Here is a 24,208-nt window from a genome sequence, read left to right as displayed (position 1 = left end):
GATACCGGTTATATCTGGGACCGGAAACAGTTGAAGGATTTCTTCCCTAGTGTAAAATGTATTGCAGCGACACTGTGCGGTGCCTTTTAAACTTCACAGGTTTCAGACATCGAGACATGTGGCCGAGACGTTCTTAAATGTATAACGAGTTAGCAGTGCAATCTATCCGGCTATGTTCAGGTTCTCGTCTAGCTTTGGAGACTAACCATATACACGGAAATAAGTGGGACAACAAAAAATAAACAACCAGGCCAATTTTTTTGCTATTGATTTAGCTTCGGGTAAGTCAACAAACACGTAGCTAGCTAACCAATTTAGCAAGCAAAAGTATCGTTAACAAAAAAAGAATATCGTTAGCTGCTAGCTAGGTAGCTGTTATCGTGGCAAATATAGCGTCTGTACTGTAGGCCAAACCAGTCTCGTTAGCCAATCAAGTTGAATAATTAACTAGCTAGCTATGAACATGTTTCTTGTTGCTGACCTAAATACAATAAATACAAATACGTGGTTACTAGCCAGCTGACGTAGGCTAACAGCTGGCTAGCCTATATCAACCAAAAGTAGTGAGGTAAATTAGCTGACTAGCGCCTGATCATGACCGTCTTGTTACCGTTATCTGAATTGCAAACTGGCCAGCTAACGCTAGCTAGTTAACTTAGTTATCAAACTAGTAGAAAGAACAAGTAGCTAGTTAACCAGCGAAACAAGTTAGTTGACTTTTGAGGGGGACTAGTACACACTTCTAATATTATAAGTTGAAGGGTCGTGTTACATCACACATGGGCCACATCAAAGTTTAAATTGTCAACGTCAGCGACCGCACGGCATTTCATAATGTTTACTAAATTAAATGGTAACTTACGTGATAGCTAGCTGCGAGGTATTTGGTTAGCTAGCTGGACAGAAAATATAATATAAGACCACAACTTGCCAAATTTACTAAATGGTAGGAAGCTAGCTGACTAGCTGGTAAATTAAAGAATCCAAGATGGCATTGGATGATAGAATATGGCTAGTTAACGTTTAGTTATTTTGACATTGTAGAGAGTGTTGGTTTCAGTGACCAGTGTAACCCATTTAATTTGAATCTTTTTGCCTCTGTCCAGGCCTGCCTGTATTTTAGTCAGAGCTGACAGATTGGCTAAGCAAGGCCTTTTGTGGTACCCTTGCCACTGTGGTAAACCCGTTTGCTCTGGCTTTCACTGGACGGTGTTGTTTTGCTTCCTGATTCAGAGGTTAAATGCGGAAGACACATTTAAGTTGAATGCATTCAGCTGTACAAACTTTCCCGTTGCTCCACTCACCAAGCAGACGTTGACTTATCAACTGGCTATGTACACTTTGTGACAGTGTATATTTTTGTTTTTTGAAGTTTATTTAATTTAACCTTTATTTAACCAGGTAGGCCAGTTGAGAACAAGTTCTCATTTACAACTGCGATCTGGCCAATATATAGCAAAGCAGTGCGACAAAAACAACAACACAGAGTTACACATGGGATAAACAAACGTACAGTCAATAACACAATAGAAAAATATACATACAGTGTGTGCAAGTGTAGTAAGGTTAGGGAGGTAAGGCAATAAATAGGCCATAGTAGCGAAATAATTACAATTTAGCATTAGCGCTGGAGTGATAGATGTGCACATGAGGATGTGCAAGTAGAGATACTGGTGTGCAAAAGAGCAAAAATAAATAACAATATGATGATTGGGTAGATGGGTGGGCTATTTACAGTTGGGCAGTGTACAGGTGCAGTGATCAGTAAGCTGCTCTGACAGCTGATGCTTAAAGTTAGTGAGGGAGACATAAGTCTCCAGCTTCAGTGATTTTTGCAATTCGTTCCAGTCATTGGCAGCAGAGAACTGGAAGGAACGGCGGCCAAAACAGGAGTTGGATTTGGGGATGACCAGTGAAATATACCTGCTGGAGCACGTGCTACAGGTGGGTGCTGCTATGGTGACCAGTGAGCTGAGATAAGGCGGGGCTTTACTTAGCAAAGACTAATGGAAGACCTGGAGCCGAATATGAAGCGAGGGTCAGCCAACGAGAGTATACAGGTTGCAGTGGTGGGTAGTATATGGGGCTTTGGTGACAAAACGGATGGCACTGTGATAGACTACATCCAGTTTGTTGAGTAGAGTGTTGAAGGCTATTTTTTAAATGATTGCTGAAGTCAAGCATATGTAGGATAGTCAGTTTTACAAGGGTATGTTTGGTAGCATGAGTGAAGGAGGCTTTGTTGCAAAATAGGAAGCCGATTCTAGATTTAATTTTGGATTGGAGATGCTTAATGTGAGTCTGGAAGGAGAGTTTACAGTCTAACCAGACACCTAGATATTTGTAGATGTCCACATATTCTAAGTCAGAACCGTCCCGAGTAGTGATGCTAGTCGGGCGGGTGCGGGCAGCAATCGGTTGAAGAGCATGCATTTAGTTTTACTAGCATTTAAGAGCAGGTGGAGGCCACGGAAGGAGTGTTGTATGGCATTGAAGCTCATCTGGAGGTTTGATAACACAGTGTCCAAAGAAGGGCCAGATGTGTAAAGAATGGTGTCATCTGCGCAGAGGTGGATCAGAGAATCACCAGCAGTAAGAACAACATCATTGATGAATAACAGAGAAAAGAGTCTGCCCGAGAATTGAACCCTGTGGCATAGAGGTCGACCGATTAATCGGAATGGCCGATTTCAAGTTTTCATAACAATCGGAAATCGGTATTTTTGGGCGCCGATTTCCGATTATTTTAAATAAAAAATGTTTTTTTATACCTTTTTATTTAACTAGGCAAGTCAGTTAAGAACACATTCTTATTTTCAATGACTGCCTAGGAACTGTGGGTTAACTGCCTTGTTCAGGGGCAGAACGACAGATTTTCACCTTGACAGCTCAGGGGTTCCAATCTTGCAACCTCACAGTTAACTAGTCCAACGCTCTAACCATTGCACTCCAAGAGTGGCCTGCCTGTTACGCGAATGCAGTAGAAGCCAAGGTAAATTGCTAGCTAGCATTAAACTTATCTTATGAAAAACAATCAATCATAATCACTCGTTATAACTACTAATCCAGTTTAGCAGGCAATATTAACCAGGGGATTTTGTTTAATTTCTCTTGCGTTCATTGCACACAGAGTCAGGGTATATGCAATAGTTTGGGCTGCCTGGCTCATTGCGAACTATTTTGCCAGAATTTTACGTAATTATGACATTCATTGAACGTTGTGCAATGTAACAAGAATATTTAGATGCCACCCGTTAGATAAAATACTGAATGGTTCCATATTTCACTGAAATAATAAACGTTTTGTTTTCGAAATGATAGTTTCCGGATTCGATCATATTAATGACCAAAGGCTCGTATTTCTGTGTGTTATTATGTTATAATTAAGTCTGATTTGATAGAGCAGTCTGACTGATCAGCAGCAGGCACGTAATCATTCATTCAAACAGCACTTTTGTGAGTTTTGCCAGCAGCTCTTTGCAAGCACAGCGCTGTTTATGACTTCAAGCCTATCAGCCTAATGGCTGGTGTAACCAATGTGAAATGGCTAGCTAGTTAGCTGGGTGTGCGCTAATACTGTTTCAAACGTCACTCACTTTTAGATTTGGAGTAGTTATTCCCCTTGCGCTGCAAGGTCCGCAGCTTTTGTGGAGCGATGGGTAACGATGCTTCGAGTGTGGCTGTTGTAGATGTGTTCCTGGTTCGAGCCCAGGTAGGGGCGAGGAGGGGGACACAAGCTATACTGTTACACTAGCAATACTATAGTGCCTATAAGAACATCCAATAGTCAAAGGTATATGAAATACAAATGGTATAGAGAGAAATAGTCCTATAAATACTATATTAACTACAACCTAAAACCTCTTACCTTGGAATATTGAAGTCTCATGTTAAAAGGAACCACCAACTTTCATATGTTCTGAGCAAGGAACTTAAACGTTAGCTTTTTTACATGGCACACATTTTTACATGGCACATATTACTTTCTTCTCCAAAACTTGGTTTTTGCAGTATTTAAACCAAATTGAACATGTTTCATTATTTATTTGAGGCTAAATTGATTTTTTTATTGGTGTGTTACATTAAGTTAATATAAGTGTTCATTCAGTATTGTGGTAATTGTCATTATTGCAAATATATATTTAAATATACACTGCTCAAAAAATGAAAGAGAACACTAAAATAACACATCCTAGATCTGAATGAATGAAATATTCTTATTAAATACTTTTTTCTTTACATAGTTGAATGTGCTGACAACAAAATCACACAAAAATGATCAATGGAAATCAAATTTATCAACCCATGGAGGTCTGGATTTGGAGTCACACTCAAAATTAAAGTGGAAAACCACACTACAGGCTGATCCAACTTTGATGTGTATTGTCCTTAAAACAAGTCAAAATGAGGTGTGTGAGTGTGTGTGGCCTCCACGTGCCTGTATGACCTCCCTACAACGCCTGGGCATGCTCCTAATGAGGTGGCGGATGGTCTCCTGAGGGATCTCCTCCCAGACCTGGAGCGAGACGTGATGTCCCAGATGTGCTCAATTGGATTCAGGCCTGGGGAACGGGCGGGCCAGTCCATAGCATCAATGCCTTCCTCTTGCAGGAACTGCTGACACACTCCAGCCACATGAGGTCTAGCATTGTATTGCATTACGAGGAACCCAGGGCTAACCGCACCAGCATATGGTCTCACAAGGGATCTGAGGATCTCATCTCGGTACCTAATGGCAGTCAGGCTACCTCTGGCAAGCACATGGAGGGCTGTGCGGCCCCCCCAAAGAAATGCCACCCATGACTGACCCACCGCCAAACCGGTCATGCTGGAGGATGTTGCAGGCAGCAGAACATTCTCCACGGCGTGTCCAGACTGTCACGTCTGTCACGTGCTCAGTGTGAACCTGCTTTCATCTGTGAAGAGCACAGGGCGCCAGTGGCGAATTTGCCAATCTTGGTGTTCTCTGGCAAATGAAAAACGTCCTGCACGGTGTTGGGCTGTAAGCACAACCCCCTCCTGTGGACGTCGGGCCCTCATGTTTCTGACCGTTTGAGAAGACACATGCACATTTGTGGCCTGCTGGAGGTCATTTTGCAGGGCTCTGGCAGTGCTCCTCCTGCTCCTCCTTGCACAAAGGTGGAGGTAGCGGTCCTGCTCCTGGGTTGTTGCCCTCCTACGGCCTCCTCCACATCTCCTGATGTACTGGCCTGTCTCCTGGTAGCGCCTCCATGCTCTGGACACTACCCTGACAGACACAGCAAACCTTCTTGCCACAGCTCGCATTGATGTGCCATCCTGGATGAGCTGCACTACCTGAGCCACTTGTGTGGGTTGTAGACTCCGTCTCATGCTACCACTAGAGTGAAAGCACCGCCAGCATTCAAAAGTGACCAAAACATCAGCCAGGAAGCATAGGAACTGAGAAGTGGTCTGTGGTCACCACCTGCAGAATCACTCCTTTATTGGGGGTGTCTTGCTAATTGCCTATAATTTCCACCTGTTGTCTATTCCATTTGCACAACAGCATGTGCAATTTGTCAATCAGTGTTGCTTCCTAAGTGGACAGTTTGATTTCACAGAAGTGTGATTGACTTGGAGTTGCATTGTGTTGTTTAAGTGTTCCCTTTATTTTTGTTGAGCATTGTGTATATATATATAACTGCTAATGAATCGGTATCGCCTTTTTTTGGTCCTCCAGTAGTCGCTGGAAAAATCCTAATCGGTCGACCTCTAGTACATACCAACCTGGAACTCCGCTATTATTACTGTTCTTCATAAAGAAGGTAAAGATCCAGCAGAATGTGCATCGTATCGACCAATATTGTTGCTGAACGGCGAAAAAAAATTGCTTACATCAATTTTTGCAAACAGATTAAGTAATATAATCCCAGATATCATAAACTCTGAGCAAATGGGTTTTGTGTCCAGCAGACTTCTGAGCGATAATGTTAGGCAAACGTTTAATGTGATTGGCGCAGCGGTCTAAGGCACTGCATCTCCGTGCTAGAGGCGTCACTGCAGTCCCTGGTTTGAATCCAGGCTGTATCACATCCGGCCGTGTTTGGAAGTCCCATACGGAGGCGCTCATTTAGCCCAGCATTGTCCGGGGTAGGCCGTCATTTGTAAATAAGAATTTGCTCTTAACTGACTTGCCTAGTTAAATTCATAGAAATAAATAATGGAATGGAACACGCTCAAGAAAAAACTAATTGCTTATGCTAACTCTAGATGCAGAAACAAATAATACTTTAGTGAAACTTTCCTGAACTTGCTGCAAATGATGTACAAAACACCAAATGTCAGAATAAGGGTAAATGGTACATTATTCTCTAGAGTTCCCGCCGCTATGGATGAAATAAAACAATAGTGTTGTATCTGGATACAAACTAAATACTGGGAAATCAGAACTAATTACTGTCAACCAATATCAACCAGGTCAACCAATATCCCAAAACATCAAAACTAAGTTTAAACTTAAATGGGATCAAAATAAACTGAAATACTTATTGATTACTATTCCCCAAGACTTGACTTTGCAATTCTGGGAAACCAGTTAAACAGGACCTACCTACAAATATGTACATTGGTGCCTTTTAACAATAACAGGAAGAATTGAAACTATTAAAATTAATGTCCTCCCAAGATTTTTTATTCCTGTTCCAGAATCTTATCAAAAACTATTACTCCAAACACTTTTAAACAGTGGGATAAACTCCTGAGTAAATTCATATGGAGAGGATTAACAGTCTGTGTCCAACTTAAAACAATGTAAATAAGCAGGGGGACTAGCATTACCAAACCTAATGAATTATTATATAGCTGACCAACTAAAATAATTTTTTGTTTGGATAAACCTGGCATCAACACCTAAATGGAATCCACCAAATGGAAAAACTATAAGTGCAACTATATTTATGAAGACAATCAATGCACACACTCGGAAGATAGAAAATACCTGTATAAATAACACTATAAAGATCTGGACAAAGATCACCAAAATAAAATGCATCTAAACAGACCTGATCTACCTGCGAGAAATTGTAATGGACAGTGACTTTAAGCCAAGTATGATTGATGATGCATTTAAATTATGGGCTGACCGGTTATCATTAGATGTTCACAGACAATGGGATAGATACATTTGAGTACCTATAAAAAAATACAACCCCCAGAAATCTATTTTACAATTACTTACAAGTGAGAAGTTCTTACTAAAGCAGTGAGACCTAAAAAAACAGAGAACATCGCTGGGTTCGTGAGAGTCTCCCCTTTCCATAGAGTAGTAATAGTTTGTAGGCCGTTCGGATGCTACAGACATTTCGTGAGAAGACAGATTTTTGGGATGTCTCGTGGTCTGACAAACACAGCTATAGCTCGGCCACCTTCCACCGCAGATGCGGAAGGCCGACATAGTCGGATGCGGTGGATTGCGAAGCAGTCCATGCAAAAATACTGTGATATCTCTAGTTTAAACGGACATGTGTGTCAGTAGACTCTTAAGGATTAAGATGTCCATTGTGTAAATAATGCATTAAAGTCTATGGAAAACTTGCTTGACAATTTGGTTACACACACATCTCAAGTTCAATGTAATTAAATGATGGCACTGTGACTGGGTTGTTAACAAGAATCTCTCATACATTTTTATTTCCAGGGGTCATCTGGTCATTAGGGACAAAGCAACACAGTGACAAAGATGACGGGTGAATCGGGAAATGGTAAGTAACTGCCAGCCAGTCATCATGAAAAAGATCTTTCAGTGGGCTTTGGCACCATGGTTTAATTTAAACGTCTCTACCCTCAAGTGTGTTCTTGAATGACAAGCTGTTGTGCCACCTCTCTCTGGTTGTCAGACGGACAGACTCCAGAGGGAGACCCGGAGCCGGAAGAGGCGGAGCGGTGTCCTATCTGCCTGGGCGCCCTGGCCCGCTGTGTCCTGGCCATGCCCGACAGCTGCTGCCATTTATTCTGCCTCAGCTGCCTCCTCAGATGGGCAGAGGTAAGCACCATATACTGTCCTACCCCCTAGACACAGCACTCTCATTGGCAACAGATAGTGCTGCAACTGGCAAGTTGTCTATTGTGATAAGCCATGGTCTTACTCCCGGTGAGGCTCAGGAGACGATGAATGGTTAAAATGTGTGTGGACTGATGTTTTTTTTTGTTTGTCTGTTTTTAAGTTGCAGGCAGTTCCATCCTGCCCAGTGGACAGGCAGCCTTTCAATGTTGTCTACAAACGTGACGCTGTGCTGGGATGTGTGACGGTAAGCAGGGGTTTCTCCACAGGCTCTGCCTTCTATGTTTCATGATTTATAAATGGCATTCACAAGCTATATTATAACTTTAGTCACTGCATGGAGAATTTATGTGCTGTGACTTCAGTTGTGATGTGAATCTCAGGTTCCTGTGAAGAAGAGAGTCAGCCAATCAGAGCCAGAGAAGTGTGGCTGCACAGACCCAGAAGCCAGTGGCTGTTTGTTAAAGTGAGTAGAGGTCTTGCGTTAGTGAAAAGGTTGCCCTGCTGCAGAGTTAACCTGACAAAGACCCTTTGTGGTCGAAACGTTCTCTTTAAACTTGGGGAGCATTCAAACAGTGTGCAGCTTAATGGCAGTCACTTTGCGGTGCATTATTATATTCATTTTTTACCACGTTTTTATTTGTTTTGTCATTTTTTTGTTGGAGGTGGGAGTTACAGGTACAATATACATGTTAATTTACACACTTAGTTTATACCACATGTACCTGTACTCTAAAGGATAATAACACTAAAGAAATACATACAGAGAAATTATTATATTGATCACACAGAATGTTGTAGTAATACAATTGGTATGTAAAGAAATTCTGCTTAATCTTGTCAATAAATTAAGTTCTGTCTTGACTTTGGAAATAGTAATAGGTACCTGGTCTGAAAAAAGGGTTGTTTGAAAGTGCAGTTTGTTTGAAAATGCAGTTAACATTTCCCATGATGATTTTTATGATTTATTCAACCGAGATGCAAATGTAGTTGCATTATTTTTTATAAAACCTTTAATGGCATTCCATAGAATTCTGGCATTTGTAGTTGGCAGTAGTAAGCGTGATGATCAGACAAGCTCATACAGTGCCTTCTGAAAATATTCAGACCCCTTGACCTTCTCCACATTGTTACTTTAAAGCCTTATTCTAAAATGTATTAACTTTTTTCCTCATCAATCTTCACACAATACCCCATAATGACAAAGCAAAAATGGGTTTAGACATTTTTACTAAAAATAACAAACTGATATCATATTTGCATAATTATTCAGACCTTTTACTCAGTTCTTTGTTTAAGCACCTTTGGCAGCAATTACAGCATCGAGTCTTATTGGGTATGATGATAAAATCTTGGCACACCTGTATTTGGGGGAGTTTATCTCATTCTTCTCTGCAGATCCTCTCAAGCTCTGTTGGGTTGGATGGGAGAGCATTGCTACACAGCTATTTTCAGGTCTCTCCAGAGATGTTGGATCGGGTTCAAGTCCAGGCTCTGGCTGGGCCACTCAAGGACATTCAGAGACTTGTCCCGAAGCCACTTCTGCGTTGTATTGGCTGTGTTCTTAGGGTCATTGTCCTGTTGGAAGGTGAACCTTCGCCCCAGTCTGAGGTTCTAAGTGCTCTGGAGCAGGTTTATATCAAGGATCTCTGTACTTTGCTCTATTCATCTTTGCCTCGATCCTGACTAGTCTTCCAGTCCCTGCCACTGAAAAACATCCCCACAGCATGATGCTGCCAACAGACGTGACGTGACGCTTGCCATTCAGGCCAAATAGTTTAATCTTGGTTTCATCAGACCAGAGAATATTGTTTCTCATGGTCTGAGAGGCTTTAGAAGCCTTTGGGCAAGCTCTAAGCAGGCTGCCATTTGCCTATTTTTCCTGAGGGGCTTCCGTTTGACCACTACCATAAAGGCCTGATTGGTGGAGTGTTGCAGAGATGGTTGTCCTTCTGGAAGGTTCTCTCATCTCCACAGAGGAACTATAGAACTCTGTCAGAGTGACCATCGGGTTCTTGGTCATCTCCCTGACCAAGGCCCTTCTCTCCTAACTAATTCTCTCCTAATTACTCAGTCTTGGTGGTTCCAAGCTTCTTCCATTAAAGAATGATGGAGCCCACTTTCTTTTTGGGGACTTTCAATGCTGCAGAAATGTTTTGGTATCCTTCCTCAGATCTGTGCCTCGACACAATCCTGTCTTGTTGCTCTACGGACAATTCCTTCGAACTCATGGCTTGGTTTTTGCTCTGACATGGACTGTCAATTGTGGGACCTTATATAGACAGGTGTGTCTCTTTCCAAATCATGTTCAGTCAGTTGAATTTACCACGGGTGGACTCCAATCAATTTGATGAAACATCAAGGATAATCAATGGAAACATGATGCGCCTGAGCTCAATTTAGAGTCATATAGCAAATGGTCTGAATAAAAACTTCTAAAAACCTGTTTTCGCTTTGTCATTACGGGGTATTGTGTGTAGATTGATATGGGGGGGAAATAATTTAGTCAATTTTAGGAGACTGTAACGTAACAAAATGTGTAAAAAGTCAAGGGGTCTGAATATTTTCTGAAGGCACTACGTCGAATTTCTATTTTCTTAATTTTAGAAAATAAAGGTATAGATAAGAGAGAAATCGAGTACTCTGAGTAGAAAGTGCACTCTTGCTTTAGGACATCAATGATGGGCATCAATGAGGTTGTAATCAGAGAGTATATGTTGGAGAGCCTTGGTTGTGTGTGGATTGTAGTTGGTCTTTATTAGATCTGTCCCAAAAACTAGTTGAATTTCAGTTAATTCTAACAATAGGCTGTTCAGAGAATCCAAAAACTTGGGATCAAACAAAGGTGGAGCTACATATAAATAAAGGCACTTTTATTTCCATTACGGATACATTTAAGGAAAGGGATTCTGCCGTCTTGGTCTTCGCCTTAACCAAGATGGTGATTTTGAGTTTGTATTAATATGATTACACCTTTAGGGCTGATAGAATACAGAAACATTTGTAGAAACTGGCAGCTTTTCCATCTGCATGCCTTTGGAGTAGGTGTATTTCTTGGAGCGTTGCTATATCAATATGGTTTCTTGCTAGGATATCAAGACAGCTGGAACATTTGATTAAGTGAGCAGTGCAAGAGATTAATTTAGCAGTTTTAATTGCAAGTCGAGGGCAGAGGTAATTTCCCCACAATCTCTTGCATAGTAGCAGCCAACTCTTTCTGTTGTCGGGTGTCTTTCTGTTCCCACCTTTTATTTTTTTATTTTATTCACCTTGATTTAACCAGGTAGGCCAGTTGAGAGCAAGTTCTCATTTACAACTGCATCCTGGCCAAGATAAAGCAAAGCAGTGCGACAAAAACAACAAAGAGTTACACATGGGATAAACAAATGTAGTCAATAACACAGTAGAAAAAGTCTATGTACAGTGTGTGCAAATGTAGAAGAGCAGGGACGTAAGGCAATAAATAGGCCATAGAGGTGAAATAATTACAATTTAGCATTAACACTGGAAGGATAGATGTGCAGATGATGATGTGCAAGTAGAGATACTGGGGTGCAAAAGAGTAAAAATAACAATATGAGGATGAGGTAGTTGGGTGTGCTATTTACAGATTGGCTGTGTACAAGTACAGTGATCGGTAAGCTGCTCTGACAGCTGATGCTTAAAGTTAGAGAGGGAGACACAAGTCTCCAGCTTCAGTGATTTTTGCAATTCGTTCCAGTCATTGGCTGCTGAGAACTGGAAGGGAAGGTGGCCAAAAGAGCAGTTGGCTTTGGGGATGACCAGTGAAATATACCTGCTGGAGCGCGTGCTACAGGTGGGTGTTGCTATGGTGACCAGTGAGCTGACATAAGGCGGGCTTAACCTAGCAAAGACTTATTGATGACCTGGAGCCAGTGGGTTTGGCGACGAATATGTAGTGAGGGCCAGCCAACGAGAGCATACAGGTCGCAGTGGTGGGTAGTAAATGGGGCTTTGGTGACAAAACGGATGATACTGTGATAGACTACATTCAGTTTGCTGAGTAGAGTGTTGGAGGCTATTTTGTAAATGACTGCTGAAGTCAAGGATATGTAGGATAGTCAGTTTTACGAGGGTATGTTTGGCAGCATGAGTGAAGGAGGCTTTGTTGCAAAATAGGAAGCCGATTCTAGATTTAATTTTGGATTGAAGATGCTTAATGTGAGTCTGGAAGGAGAGTTTACAGTCTAACCAGACACCTAGATATTTGTAGTTGCCCACATATTCTAAGTCAGAACCGTCCTGAGTCGGGTGGGCGGGTGCAGGCAGCAATCGGTTGAAGAGCATGCATTTAGTTTTACTAGCATTTAAGAGCAGTTGGAGGCCACGGAAGGAGTGTTGTATGGCATTGAAGCTCTTTTGAGGTTTGTTAGCACAGTGTCCAAAGAAGGGCCAGATGTATACAGTCTGCGTAGATGCTGATCAGAGAATCACCAGCAGCAAGAGCGACATCATTGATATATACAGAGAAAAGAGTCTGCCTGAGATTTTAACCCTGTGGCACCCCCATAGAGACTGCCAGAGATCCGGACAACAGGCCTTCCGATTTGACACACTGAACTCTATCTGAGAAGTAGTTGGTGAACCAGGCCAGGCAGGCATTTGAGAAGCCAAGGCTATTGAGTCTGCCGATAAGAATGTGGTGATTGACAGAGTCAAAAGCCTTGGCCAGGTCGATGAAGATGGCTGCATGGCGGTTATGATATCGTTTAGGACCTTGAGCGTGGCTGAGGTGCACCCATGACCAGCTCAGAAACCAGATGGCATAGTGGAGAAGGTACGGTGGGATTCGAAATGGTCGGTGATCTGTTTGTTAACTTGGCTTTCAAAGATTTTAGAAAGGCAGGGCAGGATGGATATAGGTCTATAACAGTTTGGGTCTAGAGTGTCTCCCGCTTTTAAAAGGGGGATGACCGCGGCAGCTTTCCAATCTTTGGGGATCTCAGACGATACGAAAGAGAGGTTGAACAGGCTAGGCTAGTAATAGGGGTTGCATCAATTTCGGCGGATAATTTTAGAAAGAGAGGGTCCAGATTGTCTAGTCCAGCTAATTTGTAGTGATCCAGATTTTGCAACTCTTTTAGAACATCAGCTATCTGGATTTGGGTGAAGGAGAAGCAGGGGAGGCTTGGGCAAGTTGCTGCAGAGGTTGCTGAGCTGTTGGCCGGGGTAGGGGTAGCCAGGTGGAAAGCATGGCCAGCTGTAGAAAAATGCTTATTGAAATTATCGAATTTTGTAGATTTATCAGTGGTGACAGTGTTTTCTAGCCTCAGTGCAGTGGCCACCTGCTAGTTGTTTCTCCACCTTAATATGGTGTTATATGTTAACAATAATTTTTTAAATATACTCCATGGCCAGTTTATTACGTACACCCATCTAGTACTGGGTCGGACCCCCTTTGCCTCCAGTTCAGCTGGAAATCTTTGTGGCATGGAAACGTTGCTCAATTTCTATCAAGAGACCTTATGTGTGCCAGGAAAATAGTCCCCAGGAGTTGTGTGTTCCGAGATGCCATTCTTCACACCACTGTTGTACTGCGCTGTTATTTGCCTGTTTGTGGCCTGCATGTTAGCCTGCACGATTCTTGCCATTCTCCCTTGACCCCCTTATCAACAAGCTGTTTTTGCCCACAGGACCTGTCACTGACTGGATGTTTTTTGTTTGTCGCGCCATCCTTTGTAAACCATAGACACCAGGGTTCCCCAACTGGCGCCCCCCCCCCCACACACACACACACACACACACAGTTCTCTTTGCACAAAAATGTAAACAAGGTTTGAAATGATTATGTTTAGTCAAATATCTGTTTGGGATTCTTGCAGTTAATTTGCAGTCTACAAGTTCTGGCCCCCTGTTCTGGCCCCCTGACCATCTGGTCAAGAAAAAAAATTGTCCTGTGGCTGAATCTAGTCTCCTTTTATGACAAATGTATTTTTTTTTAAGGAAACAAGGAGGAAGATCGAGGAGAACGAAGACTGAGAGGACATCAGAAGCCAAAGTCAAAGGCCTTATTCGGAAATGTATGTGTCTCCTCGCATAAATCTTCTTTCCCTCATTTGTTGGCATTTTATTCAAGAGGTGTAACAAGATAAATTGTTTTCCCCAGGCAGCGATGATGACCCCTCTTTGTTGAGCAAGAAGAAGGTTAGTAATTTCAGACCCCTTGTAGGGGCATCTATTTCATAATAAATATGTACGGTTCTTGCAAGATTTTATGGGTTTAGAGTCCAACTGTCCAGATATGTAATGCATGCGATGCAACTAAGAAACAAAAGTTTCACACTACATACGCACACACGCATACCAACACAAACACACATACAGTGCATTCGTTAAGTATTCAGACCCCTTGTCTTTTTCCACATTTTGTTACATTCCAGCCTTATTCTAAAATGGATTAAATAAATAGTTTTCCTCAATCTACATACAATACCCCATAATGACAAAGCGTAAACAGGTTTAGACATTTTTGCAAGTGTGTGTGTGTATGAAAATACCTTACATAAGTATTAAGACACTTTGCTATGAGACTCGAAATTGAGCTCCGGTGCATCTTGTTTCTACAACTTAATTGGAATCCACCTGTGGTAGATTCAATTGATGGGACATGATTTGGAAAGGCACAAACCTGGTCATACAGTTGACAGTGCATGTCAGAGCAAAAAGCAAGCCATGAGGTCGAAGCAATTGTCCGTAGAGCTCCGAGACAGGATTGTGTCGAGGCACAGATCTGGGGAAGGGTACCTAAACATTTCTGCAGCATTGAAGGTCCCCAAGAACACAGTGGCCTCCATTCTTAAATGGAAAAAGTTTGGAACCACAAAGACTCTTCCTAGAGAGGGCCTTAGTCAGGGAGGTGACCAAGAACCCAATGGTCACTCTAACAGAGCTCTAGAGTTCCTCTGTGGAGATGGGAGAACCTTCCAGAAGGACAACCATCTCTGCAGCACTCCACCAATCAGGCCTTTATGGTAGAGTGGCCAAACAGAAGCCACTCCTCAGTAAAAAGGCACATGACAGCCTGCTTGGAATTTGCCAAAAGACTCAGCCTATGAGAAACAAGATCATCTGGTCTGATCAAGATTGAACACTTCGCCCAGAATGCCAAGCGTCACGTCTGGAGGAAACCTGCCACCATCCCTACCGTGAAGCATGGTGGTGGCAGCATCATGCTGTGGGGATGTTTTTCAGCGGCAGGGACTGGGAGACTAGTCAGGATGGAGGGAAAGATGAACAGAACAAAGTACAGAGAGATCCTTGATGAAAACCTGCTCAGGCCCTCAGAATGTGGCAAGGGTTCAGCTTCGAACAGGACAACAACCCTAAGCATACAGCCAAGACAACGCAGGAGTGCATTCGGGACAGGTCTCAATGTCCTTGAGTGGCCCAGCCAGAGCCCGGACTTGAACCCGATCAAACATCTCTGGAGAGACCTGAAAATAGCTGTGCAGCGACGCTCTCCATCCAACCTGACAGAGCTTGAGAGATTCTGCAGAGCAGAATGGGAGAAACTCTCCAAATACAGGTGTGCCAAGCTTGTAGCGTAATACCCAATAATACTCAAGGCTGTAATCACTGCCAAAGGTGCTTCAACAAAGTCTTGAGTAAAGGGTCTGAATACTAATGGAAATATATTTCAGTTATATTTAATACATTTGCCGTAATGTCTAAGCCTGTTTTTGCTTCGTCATTATGGGGTTGTGTGTGTGTAGATTGAGGGGGGAAAAAAAAATTCATCAATTTTAGAATAAGGCTGTAACGTAACAAAATGTGGTGAAAGTCGAGGGGCCTGAATACTTTCTGAATGCACTGTACATAGACATTACACATGCCTACTCACATACTCACACATCATTTGCTGCTGCTACTCTTTATTTATTTTACTCTTATTGTTATCTATCCTGATGCCTAGTCACTACCCTGCCTTCATGTACATATCTACCTCAAATACCTTGTACCTCTGCACATTGATCTGGTACTGGTACTCCCTGTATATATCTCCTTGTGTATTTTATTGTATTTCTCTTGTGTTACTACTTTGTTTAAACTCTGCATTGTTAGGGAAGCATTTCACTGTAAAATCTACACCAGTTGTATCCGGCGCATTTGACATTACATTTGATTTTAGATTTCCCATGTTCGTATTTGCTCAGCCAAGAGTTTTCGATAATACTCTGACATAGAATAAGTAGTATCAACGTGGCCCCCTGTCCTCATAGGCCCATTTGTTCCCACTGGGTGCTTGTCTGGTATTTGCAACAGCCAAGCCTCCTTCTGAACGGTTTTCTCTCTTTTCCAGGTGAGAGGACCTCTGTGCTCTTGGTCTGCGGCCCAGACAGGCACAGCAATGGGGACTATGACACAGTGCATGTGAGTAGGCCACTTTGTTAACGTTTTGATTTGCAGCTCCCCGAGCAGAGACACAGTAACTACTTCTTATGGTACTTCACAATTTGTTGGAAACCCTGTTCTAATCATCATTGTCCTAACAAAGTTGAAATAGAACAAAGTTGAAATAGAAAGAGTGGATCTATCTCAAGTTAATGTTTTTGACTTAAAAAAAGACAACCAGTGAAAGATGTCCTTTTTCTGTGTGTATATTGTGTCCTTTGTCTACTCTGCAGTGCAGAGCCCCTTTGGGTGCCCGAGGAGGAGCCTGAGGATGACTGTAAACAGTGTAGCCGCAAAACACAGGACTGCCCATTTCTGCCTGTTGCTGTACCCGTTTCTGCCAGTGGCAACTCGAGGTGAGTTGGTCCACACACAATGAATGTATGTAGATGGAGTGTGTGTATATACACTGCTCAAAAAAATAAAGGGAACACTAAAATAACACATCCTAGATCTGAATGAATGAAATATTCTTATTAAATACTTTTTTCTTTACATAGTTGAATATGCTGACAACAAAATCACACAAATTATCAATGGAAATCAAATTTATCAACCCATGGAGGTCTGGATTTGGAGTCACACTCAAAATTAAAGTGGAAAACCACACTACAGGCTGATCCAACTTTTGATGTAATGTCCTTAAAACAAGTCAAAATGAGGCTCAGTAGTGAGCCTCCACGTGCCTGTATGACCTCCCTACAACGCCTGGGCATGCTCCTGATGAGGTGGAGGATGGTCTCCTGAGGGATCTCCTCCCAGACCTGGACTAAAGCATCCGCCAACTCCTGGACTGTCTGTGGTGCGAGACATGGATGGAGCGAGACATGATGTCCCAGATGTGCTCAATTGGATTCAGGTCTGGGGAATGGGTGGGCCAGTCCATAGCATCAATGCCTTCCTCTTGCAGGAACTGCTGACACACTCCAGCCACATGAGGTCTAGCATTGTCTTGCATAAGGAGGAACCCAGCGCCAACCGCACCAGCATATGGTTTCACAAGGAGTCTGAGGATCTCATCTCGGAACCTAATGGCAGTCAGGCTACCTCTGGCGAGCACGTGCGGCCTCCCCAAAGAAATGCCACCCCACACCATGACTGAGCCACCGCCAAACCGGTCATGCTGGAGGATGTTGCAGGCAGCAGAACGTTCTCCACGGCTTTTCCAGACTCTGTCACGTCTGTCAAATTCGCCAATGGCGAATTTGCCAATCATGGTGTACTCTGGCAAATGCCAAACATCCTGCACGGTGTTGGGCTGTAAAGCACAACCCCCACCTGTGGACGTCGGGCCCTCATACCACCCTCATGGAGTCTGTTTCTGACCGTTTGAGCAGACACATGCACATTTGTGGCCTGCTGGAGGTCATTTTGCAGGGCTCTGGCAGTGCTCCTCCTTGCACAAAGGCGGAGGTAGCGGTCCTGCTGCTGGGTTGTTGCCCTCCTCCGGCCTCCTCCACATCTCCTGATGTACTGGCATGTCTCCTGGTAGCGCCTCCATGCTCTGGACACTACGAGACTCCGTCTCATGGTTGGCGCTGGGTTCCTCCTTATGCAAGACAATGCTAGACCTCATGTGGCTGGAGTGTGTCAGCAGTTCCTGATGTGCCATCCTGGATGAGCTGCACTACCTGAGCCACTTATGTGGGTTGTAGACTCCGTCTCATGCTACCACTAGAGTGAAAGCACCGCCAGCATTCAAAAGTTACCAAAACATCAGCCAGGCAGCATAGGAACTGAGAAGTGGTCTGTGGTCACCACCTGCAGAACCACTCCTTTATTGGGGGTGTCTTGCTAATTGCCTATAATTTCCACCTGTTGTCTATTCCATTTGCACAACAGCATGTAAAATTTATTGTCAATCAGTGTTGCTTCCTAAGTGGACAGTTTGATTTCACAGAAGTGTGATTGACTTGGAGTTACATTGTGTTGTTTAACTGTTCCTTTATTTTTTTGAGCAGTGTATTATATAGGTTGTAGGGTGAGTTAAATACCCTGTGCAAGGTGATAGTTTTTCAATAGAAACAGTGATTTTAAGTGTGTTTTTGTGAGGAGTGAAGCTCTGATCTGATATTTCCCTCCCAGGCAGTTGTTCCATCCCTCTGAGTGGAGTAGCAGCCCCTTTCCTCTGAGACCCCTCTCACCGTTCTCTACTATTGCTTCACCTCTCAGCTCGGGGCATTTTGGTGAGTCCTGCTTTGAAATACTTATCAACCATTTAGTGAGTCTGTTCAAAGGAACCCTCTTGGATTTTGCCCCCCCTCCCAAAACCTGGTATAAATGTTAGCTTGAATCACGGAGTTTGAATGAGATCACGGAAGGTGACTGGACTGTAAGCTGCTTTGCTACACTAAGCTACATTGTGGCAGTAAGATACTTTTTCAGAATAATTTCCATCATGTGTGTGGGTTGTGCAGTACCCTGGCATCAGGAGTTCAGTTTTGTGAAGGCACCAAAACCAAACCTTTTAATCCATAAGTTATGCCTAATTTTATGCTACATAAGACCATTGTTAAGTTTCTCACAATACTTCTAAAATTCATGATTATGTCTCATCATAGTCTTTCAGGGAAGAGTTTGCGCAGTCACCTGCTCCAAAGGAGAGGAGAAGAAGGGCACCTGTGGATCTGGCTCCAAAGGCCCCTCCAAACAGACAGAGGCCCTGACGACTAGGCGCTCTGGCCGCCACAGCAGGGCTGAGGAACAAGCTCCTACACAAGACCCTGCATCTTCGCAGTCCCACTCTTCAGATTCCGACACTTCCACAAACCCACCCACAAAAGCGGGCAAAAGCACCGCAGCCGCTGGTAAGAGGAAAGGCAAACGGGCAGCTCAGCGAAAGCCCAGCGCCAAGAGGAAAGCCCCAGCTAGAAAAAAGGCCTCCAAAGTCGTTCTCAGTAGCCCAACAGGAAGTGAGGAAGAAGAGGAAGCCAAAGAGGAGGAGGAATTAGAACAGCAGAGGAAAGAGGTAGAGGAAAGGGAGCAGCTCTCAGACACTGCAGTGAGCCCACAGGCTGTGCAGCGCACCTCCAGCCCTACCGAGGAGGATGGCCGTCCCGAACCTTCTGCTTGTGATGCTCTGAAGGACCAGCCATGCGAAGATGATGATCTTTCTGAGGAAGAGAATTGTGGAAAGGAGGAAGAGGATGGTGAGGAAGAGGACCAGAAATCACCATCGTCAGATGTAGAGCTGAATACCCCTGGGCTCTCCCCCGACAGGGACCAAGGTGCAGGGGAGAAACACCCGGACCAAATAGAAGATCCAGAGAAAAGCAACTCACCCACCTCTTCCAACTCACCAGAGAGACCATTGGAGAGCCCCCAGTCTGGGCAGTCAGGACAACTTGGGGAGGAAGATGCTGACGCTGTGGAAGCCACTGCCGATCCAACAGAAGTGAAATCAGATGATGAAGCCTCAGTGGAGGAGGAGAAAGCAGAAGCCTCTCCCTGCCTTACTGCAGAGCCTGAATCTTGCGCTGGCTCTACTCGTTGTGACTCTCCAGATGGGAATGCGTCCCAGAAAGTTTCAGGCGCCTCAGAAGCAAAAGTGTCCGAGGAGGACAGGCATGATCCAAAGGATGTCATAAATGAAAAACCAGCAGCCGGCAGCAAAGAGGATGGTCTGTCTGAGGATGACACAGAAGCAATACCGATAGACTGTGATTCACCCAGCAGTGAGTGCAGCACCAACCTGGCCTCTGATCCACCAAAAGAGACTGAAAGTGCAGCTCACGAGTCCACAAGCCAGGCCCTGGAAGACAAGAGGAATGGTAGCAGGCAGGAGCGGGAGAGCTCGGTCGGAGAGGAAAAGGTAGAGGAAAGGAAGAATGGCAGGCAGCGCAAGTCACGCTTCCACTCTGCTGCCACCACTTGGTCTCCCAAGAGAGAGTCGAAGCAGGATTCGTCGAGGAGGTCGCGGTCCAGATCTCGGGAGCGCAACAAGGAGCGCCAGGCCTCGGGCAGCCCCCCCTCCAGCCGCAGCAGGGAACGGGACGCTGAGAGGGACGCTCCCAGGATGGGTCGTAGCCGTGACCATAGCCGTGAGAGGAAAAACAGGAAGCGCTCTAAGAGTCGTTCCAGATCTAGTTCCAGGTCCAGAAACAGGTCCTACCGAAGAGGGTCATCCCCGGAGCGCCCAGACTCAGGGGGACAGTCACCACGGAAGAGGAATCGCTGGACTGGAGATGGATGGAGGCCTGGGCCGGGTAGCGACTCCTCTCGAAGGAATTTCCCAGAGAGGCCGGCCAGAGACACGGGCCGCACTGAAAACGGTGGCTTTGCAGATGTTTCCCCCAGCAGGGAAAATCCTGACTGGGTTATGGAGAAGGCGCGTGCTGACACAGAGGCCAGGGTGACAAGTGGCCCTCGCTGGGAAGATAAGAGCTGGTGCGGAGATCGTGGACGAGGCACAGGACGAGGCCGGGGCGCCTACGGAACCTCCAACCAACAGGGAGAGCAGGCAGAAAACCGCTGGCAGCCCAGAAACACATTCTCAGGGACCTCAAACAATTCAGGGAGCGACGCATACAGCCGGTTCAACGAGAACCGTGGCGGCCGCAGGAAGGAGCCTGAGATGGGCGAATCGATGATGGACCGCTCCGGCTGGTCATCAGCTTCCAGCTGGGCTGTGCGGAGGACACTCCCTGCAGACGTGCAGAACTATTACTCCAGGAGAGATCGAGGGGGAGGTGCAGGCTCTGGCAGCTGGAGCAGGCAGGAGGAGACGTCAACAGCAGGTCAGAACCCTTAGATTGTGTAACATGGCGTGTATGCACTCATTACTGTTACCAGTTTCACTGTGCATATCGAAATGGTATTGCTGATGCCTGTTGCGCAGTTGATGTGGATCCGACTTCTTCCACCAATGTAAAACGTAAGGTAAAACGTTAGGTAATCTAATATTATTCTTGATATTTGTTTTTATCTATTCAGACCCAGCTCAGAGTGAGACCAATGCCCAGCCCAATGCCCAAGGAGAAGCTCCACCCGCCCTGAACGTCATGCCTCCCCAAATGAACATCCTGCATTACCCAATGGGCCCGCGAGGCCCACCTGTCAGCCTGCAACCACCCCCCTTCGGGATGCCTCCTCAGGTCCCCATGCACCACCACTCCTCAGTGCCTCTCCTGCAGGTCCCTGTGACAGCTGCCCAGGGCCTCCCGCCACCACCTCCACCACCACCTCCCATGCAGCAGGGCAGCATGACTGCCATACAGGCAGATAGCCGCACAACACAGGTAAGGACAGGAGAATTTTGTATCCTTTGTCAAAATATAATCTTCTGGACCCAATCAATGTTTGAGTATTTTCACTTCTCACATACTTAATTCAATCAACTGTAGATAGTGTATTTCCGGGATAGCACTTTCAGAAGTGTGTTGTATTTGCATAGTAGTGTCTCCATGTCTCTTTCCCAGATGATGAGCAGCATGGCAGGCCATGGCAAAGCCCCCTTCATGCCCACCATGACCAAAGTAGGTGGTGCCACCACAGCCCAGGCCCACAGCATGGCCATGCCATCCTCCACCACCCAACACAGTAGGGCCGCCCCCCCAGACAGCTCCAAGAAAGAAAAGGTAATGTCACCGCCACTAATAACAACCACAGCACCAGGCAATGTTCTCAATATTCTCAAGTGGCTTCCTAAACTTTCTCTTTTGTATATACTGTGGGGAGCTACTTTGCTAGTGAATGATTTGTGTTTGCATTCTGACCCAGATAATTAAAGATCCTTTTATTAGATTAGAACTAGATTTCTTAACTTGATATCTGTATTAGAAACAACAGATCCATGAGAGAGCTGTCAATGAAGTGAAAGCAGCCATGAAACCCTACTACCAAAACAAGGACATCACCAAGGACGAATACAAGGAGATTGTACGCAAAGCAGTTGAAAAAGTGAGTGGTTATAAACCTCCAGTAACATTTTGACATTGGTATTTGAACTTAGCTTTTAGGTGTATTAAAACTGCTTAGCTTTCAGTAGTACAAAAACTGCTTAGCTTTCAGGAGAACACTTAGCTTTTAGTAGTATTATAAATACATAGTTTTTAGGAGTATTAAAATACTTAGCTTTTAGGAGTACACTTAGATTTTAGTAGTATAAGAAATACTTCACTTTTAGGAGTATCAACAATACTTAGCTTTAAGGAGCATTAAAAATAAGATAAATAACCCAGCAGAACTCATAGGGTGTCCAACAAATCAAAACAGTCTGTTTAGAATTTTTTGATTTGCTGAGGGCATTTTACATTTCAGGTCTGCCACAGCAAGAGTGGAGAGGTCAACTCTGGGAAAGTGGCAAACTTGGTGAAGGCCTACGTGGACAAATACAAACACGCTCGCAAGAAATGAACCCTGACATCTGCTGAGGGGGAAACGGTCTCAACCCATCTGCTTAAGTGCAATTTCTACCAGGTGTAACAGCCTCCCGGCTGACAGACTGGAGCCCGACTTTTGATATCTCTTACCTTGAATGAAGATTTTTCTATAGATTTCATATTTTGTTTAGAAATAATCCAATCGGAAACTGTAGTGTGAGAAGACCGTTATTTCAAGCAGATCTTGTGGCTTGGGAACTACTATGAGATAGATGCCCAGAGTAGCTGGAGCAGTAAGGTTAGCACCTGTTCTCTGGTGAGATGGACATGGTGCTATGGGTAGTACAGAGCAGAGCACCCTCTCGTGGAGCCAGCTGGTATGATGAATTTCTCCTTCTCCACCGGGGACCTCCTAATTACTTCTTAGTTAAAAAGTATTGTCATTGTTTCTCATTTTGTTTTTGTTTTATAAATATTATATTATGATCATTCTGGAGAAAGCCTAGGTAATAGTGCATTGCCTTTATGACTGTCTAGGCTGCATCACAAGTGCAGCCCAATTCTGATCTTTTTCCACTAATTGGTATTTTGACCAATCAGATCAGCTCTGGAAAAGATCTGATTGGTCAAAAGACCAATTAGTGGAAAAAAATATCAGAATGCATCCTTAGTCGTCACAGCTCAAAGCTTGTAGACTGGATATGTCTTTGAGTGTAATTGTATCAGGGACTTCATTGGTTGAGAGTTGGTGATGAGTTGTCCAATCAGCAGTGAATTTGTAGCGTACGGTATGGGTCTGGCAGATCAGGTGAAAACGGCCATGTCCCTTACTTGTTAAATGTGCTGCGAAATAACCAGAGAGCAATGAAATAAATGAGCTGCTTCATGTCTGGCTATGTGTGTATGTTTGTGGTCAATCATGGAAAAGTTATTGACCTCATCCATCAATTTTAACATCAGAATTTCTATTTTGTAAAGGTCCAATGCAGCTGTTTTTCTCTATCAAATCATTTCTGGGTAACTATTATGTACTTTACTGTGGTTGTTTTAAAAAATCATTTAAGAAAATATACATAAATAGCTTATTGGCAAAGAGCAATTTCTCAATCAAGAATTTAACTAGGACTGTCTGGGAAGAGGTCTGTGTGAGGAGGGGAAAACTGAAAGGTAGCTGTAATTAGCAGGCCAAAACTCCATTCCACCAGAATAGACTGAAATTTCAGGTTCTTTTCAAACAGCTGTTAACACTAAAAGGGCATCATAATTTTTCAGTTTCACAGGACAGACATATTTTGTTATGGTCATGAAGACCCACTTGCCAATGTTTCACACAAGCAGTCGAATGTTAACTTGAAAATATGCTTCACTATTTTCACCAGTAGGGCGAGCCTTTGTCAACACCATCTCAGGTTTTTTTTTTTATAAACCCACCATTTCATAAAAAAGATTTTAACAC

General features: G+C 44.0%; 1 protein-coding gene across 4 annotated transcripts; it reads left to right on the top strand.

Moving 5' to 3' along the window:
• Positions 1-53: 53 nt before the first annotated feature.
• Positions 54-23,645, top strand: LOC109896573 (protein SCAF11). 4 transcript variants are annotated; one of them, XM_020490829.2, is made up of 16 exons: positions 54-281; positions 1,849-1,944; positions 7,658-7,721; positions 7,857-8,002; positions 8,184-8,267; positions 8,404-8,486; positions 13,985-14,061; positions 14,148-14,185; positions 16,341-16,411; positions 16,666-16,788; positions 18,518-18,618; positions 18,994-21,168; positions 21,365-21,669; positions 21,853-22,008; positions 22,211-22,330; positions 22,691-23,248. In XM_020490829.2, the coding sequence occupies exons 3-16, from the start codon at positions 7,700-7,702 to the stop codon at positions 22,784-22,786; spliced, it is 3,597 nt and encodes a 1,198-aa protein (XP_020346418.1). In that variant the 5' UTR covers positions 54-281; positions 1,849-1,944; positions 7,658-7,699; the 3' UTR covers positions 22,787-23,248. The 4 variants fall into 4 exon arrangements, with proteins under 4 accessions (XP_020346418.1, XP_020346416.1, XP_020346419.1 ...); XM_020490827.2 differs by having other exon boundaries at positions 55-281; positions 21,850-22,008; positions 22,691-23,645; XM_020490830.2 differs by having other exon boundaries at positions 55-281; positions 21,850-22,008; positions 22,220-22,330; positions 22,691-23,638.
• The last annotated feature ends 563 nt before the right edge of the window (positions 23,646-24,208 follow it).

Source organism: Oncorhynchus kisutch, linkage group LG19 (genome assembly GCF_002021735.2).
Source record: "Oncorhynchus kisutch isolate 150728-3 linkage group LG19, Okis_V2, whole genome shotgun sequence".
Taxonomy (NCBI): Eukaryota; Metazoa; Chordata; class Actinopteri; order Salmoniformes; family Salmonidae; genus Oncorhynchus; species Oncorhynchus kisutch.
This window is presented reverse-complemented; position numbering and strand designations above follow the sequence as displayed.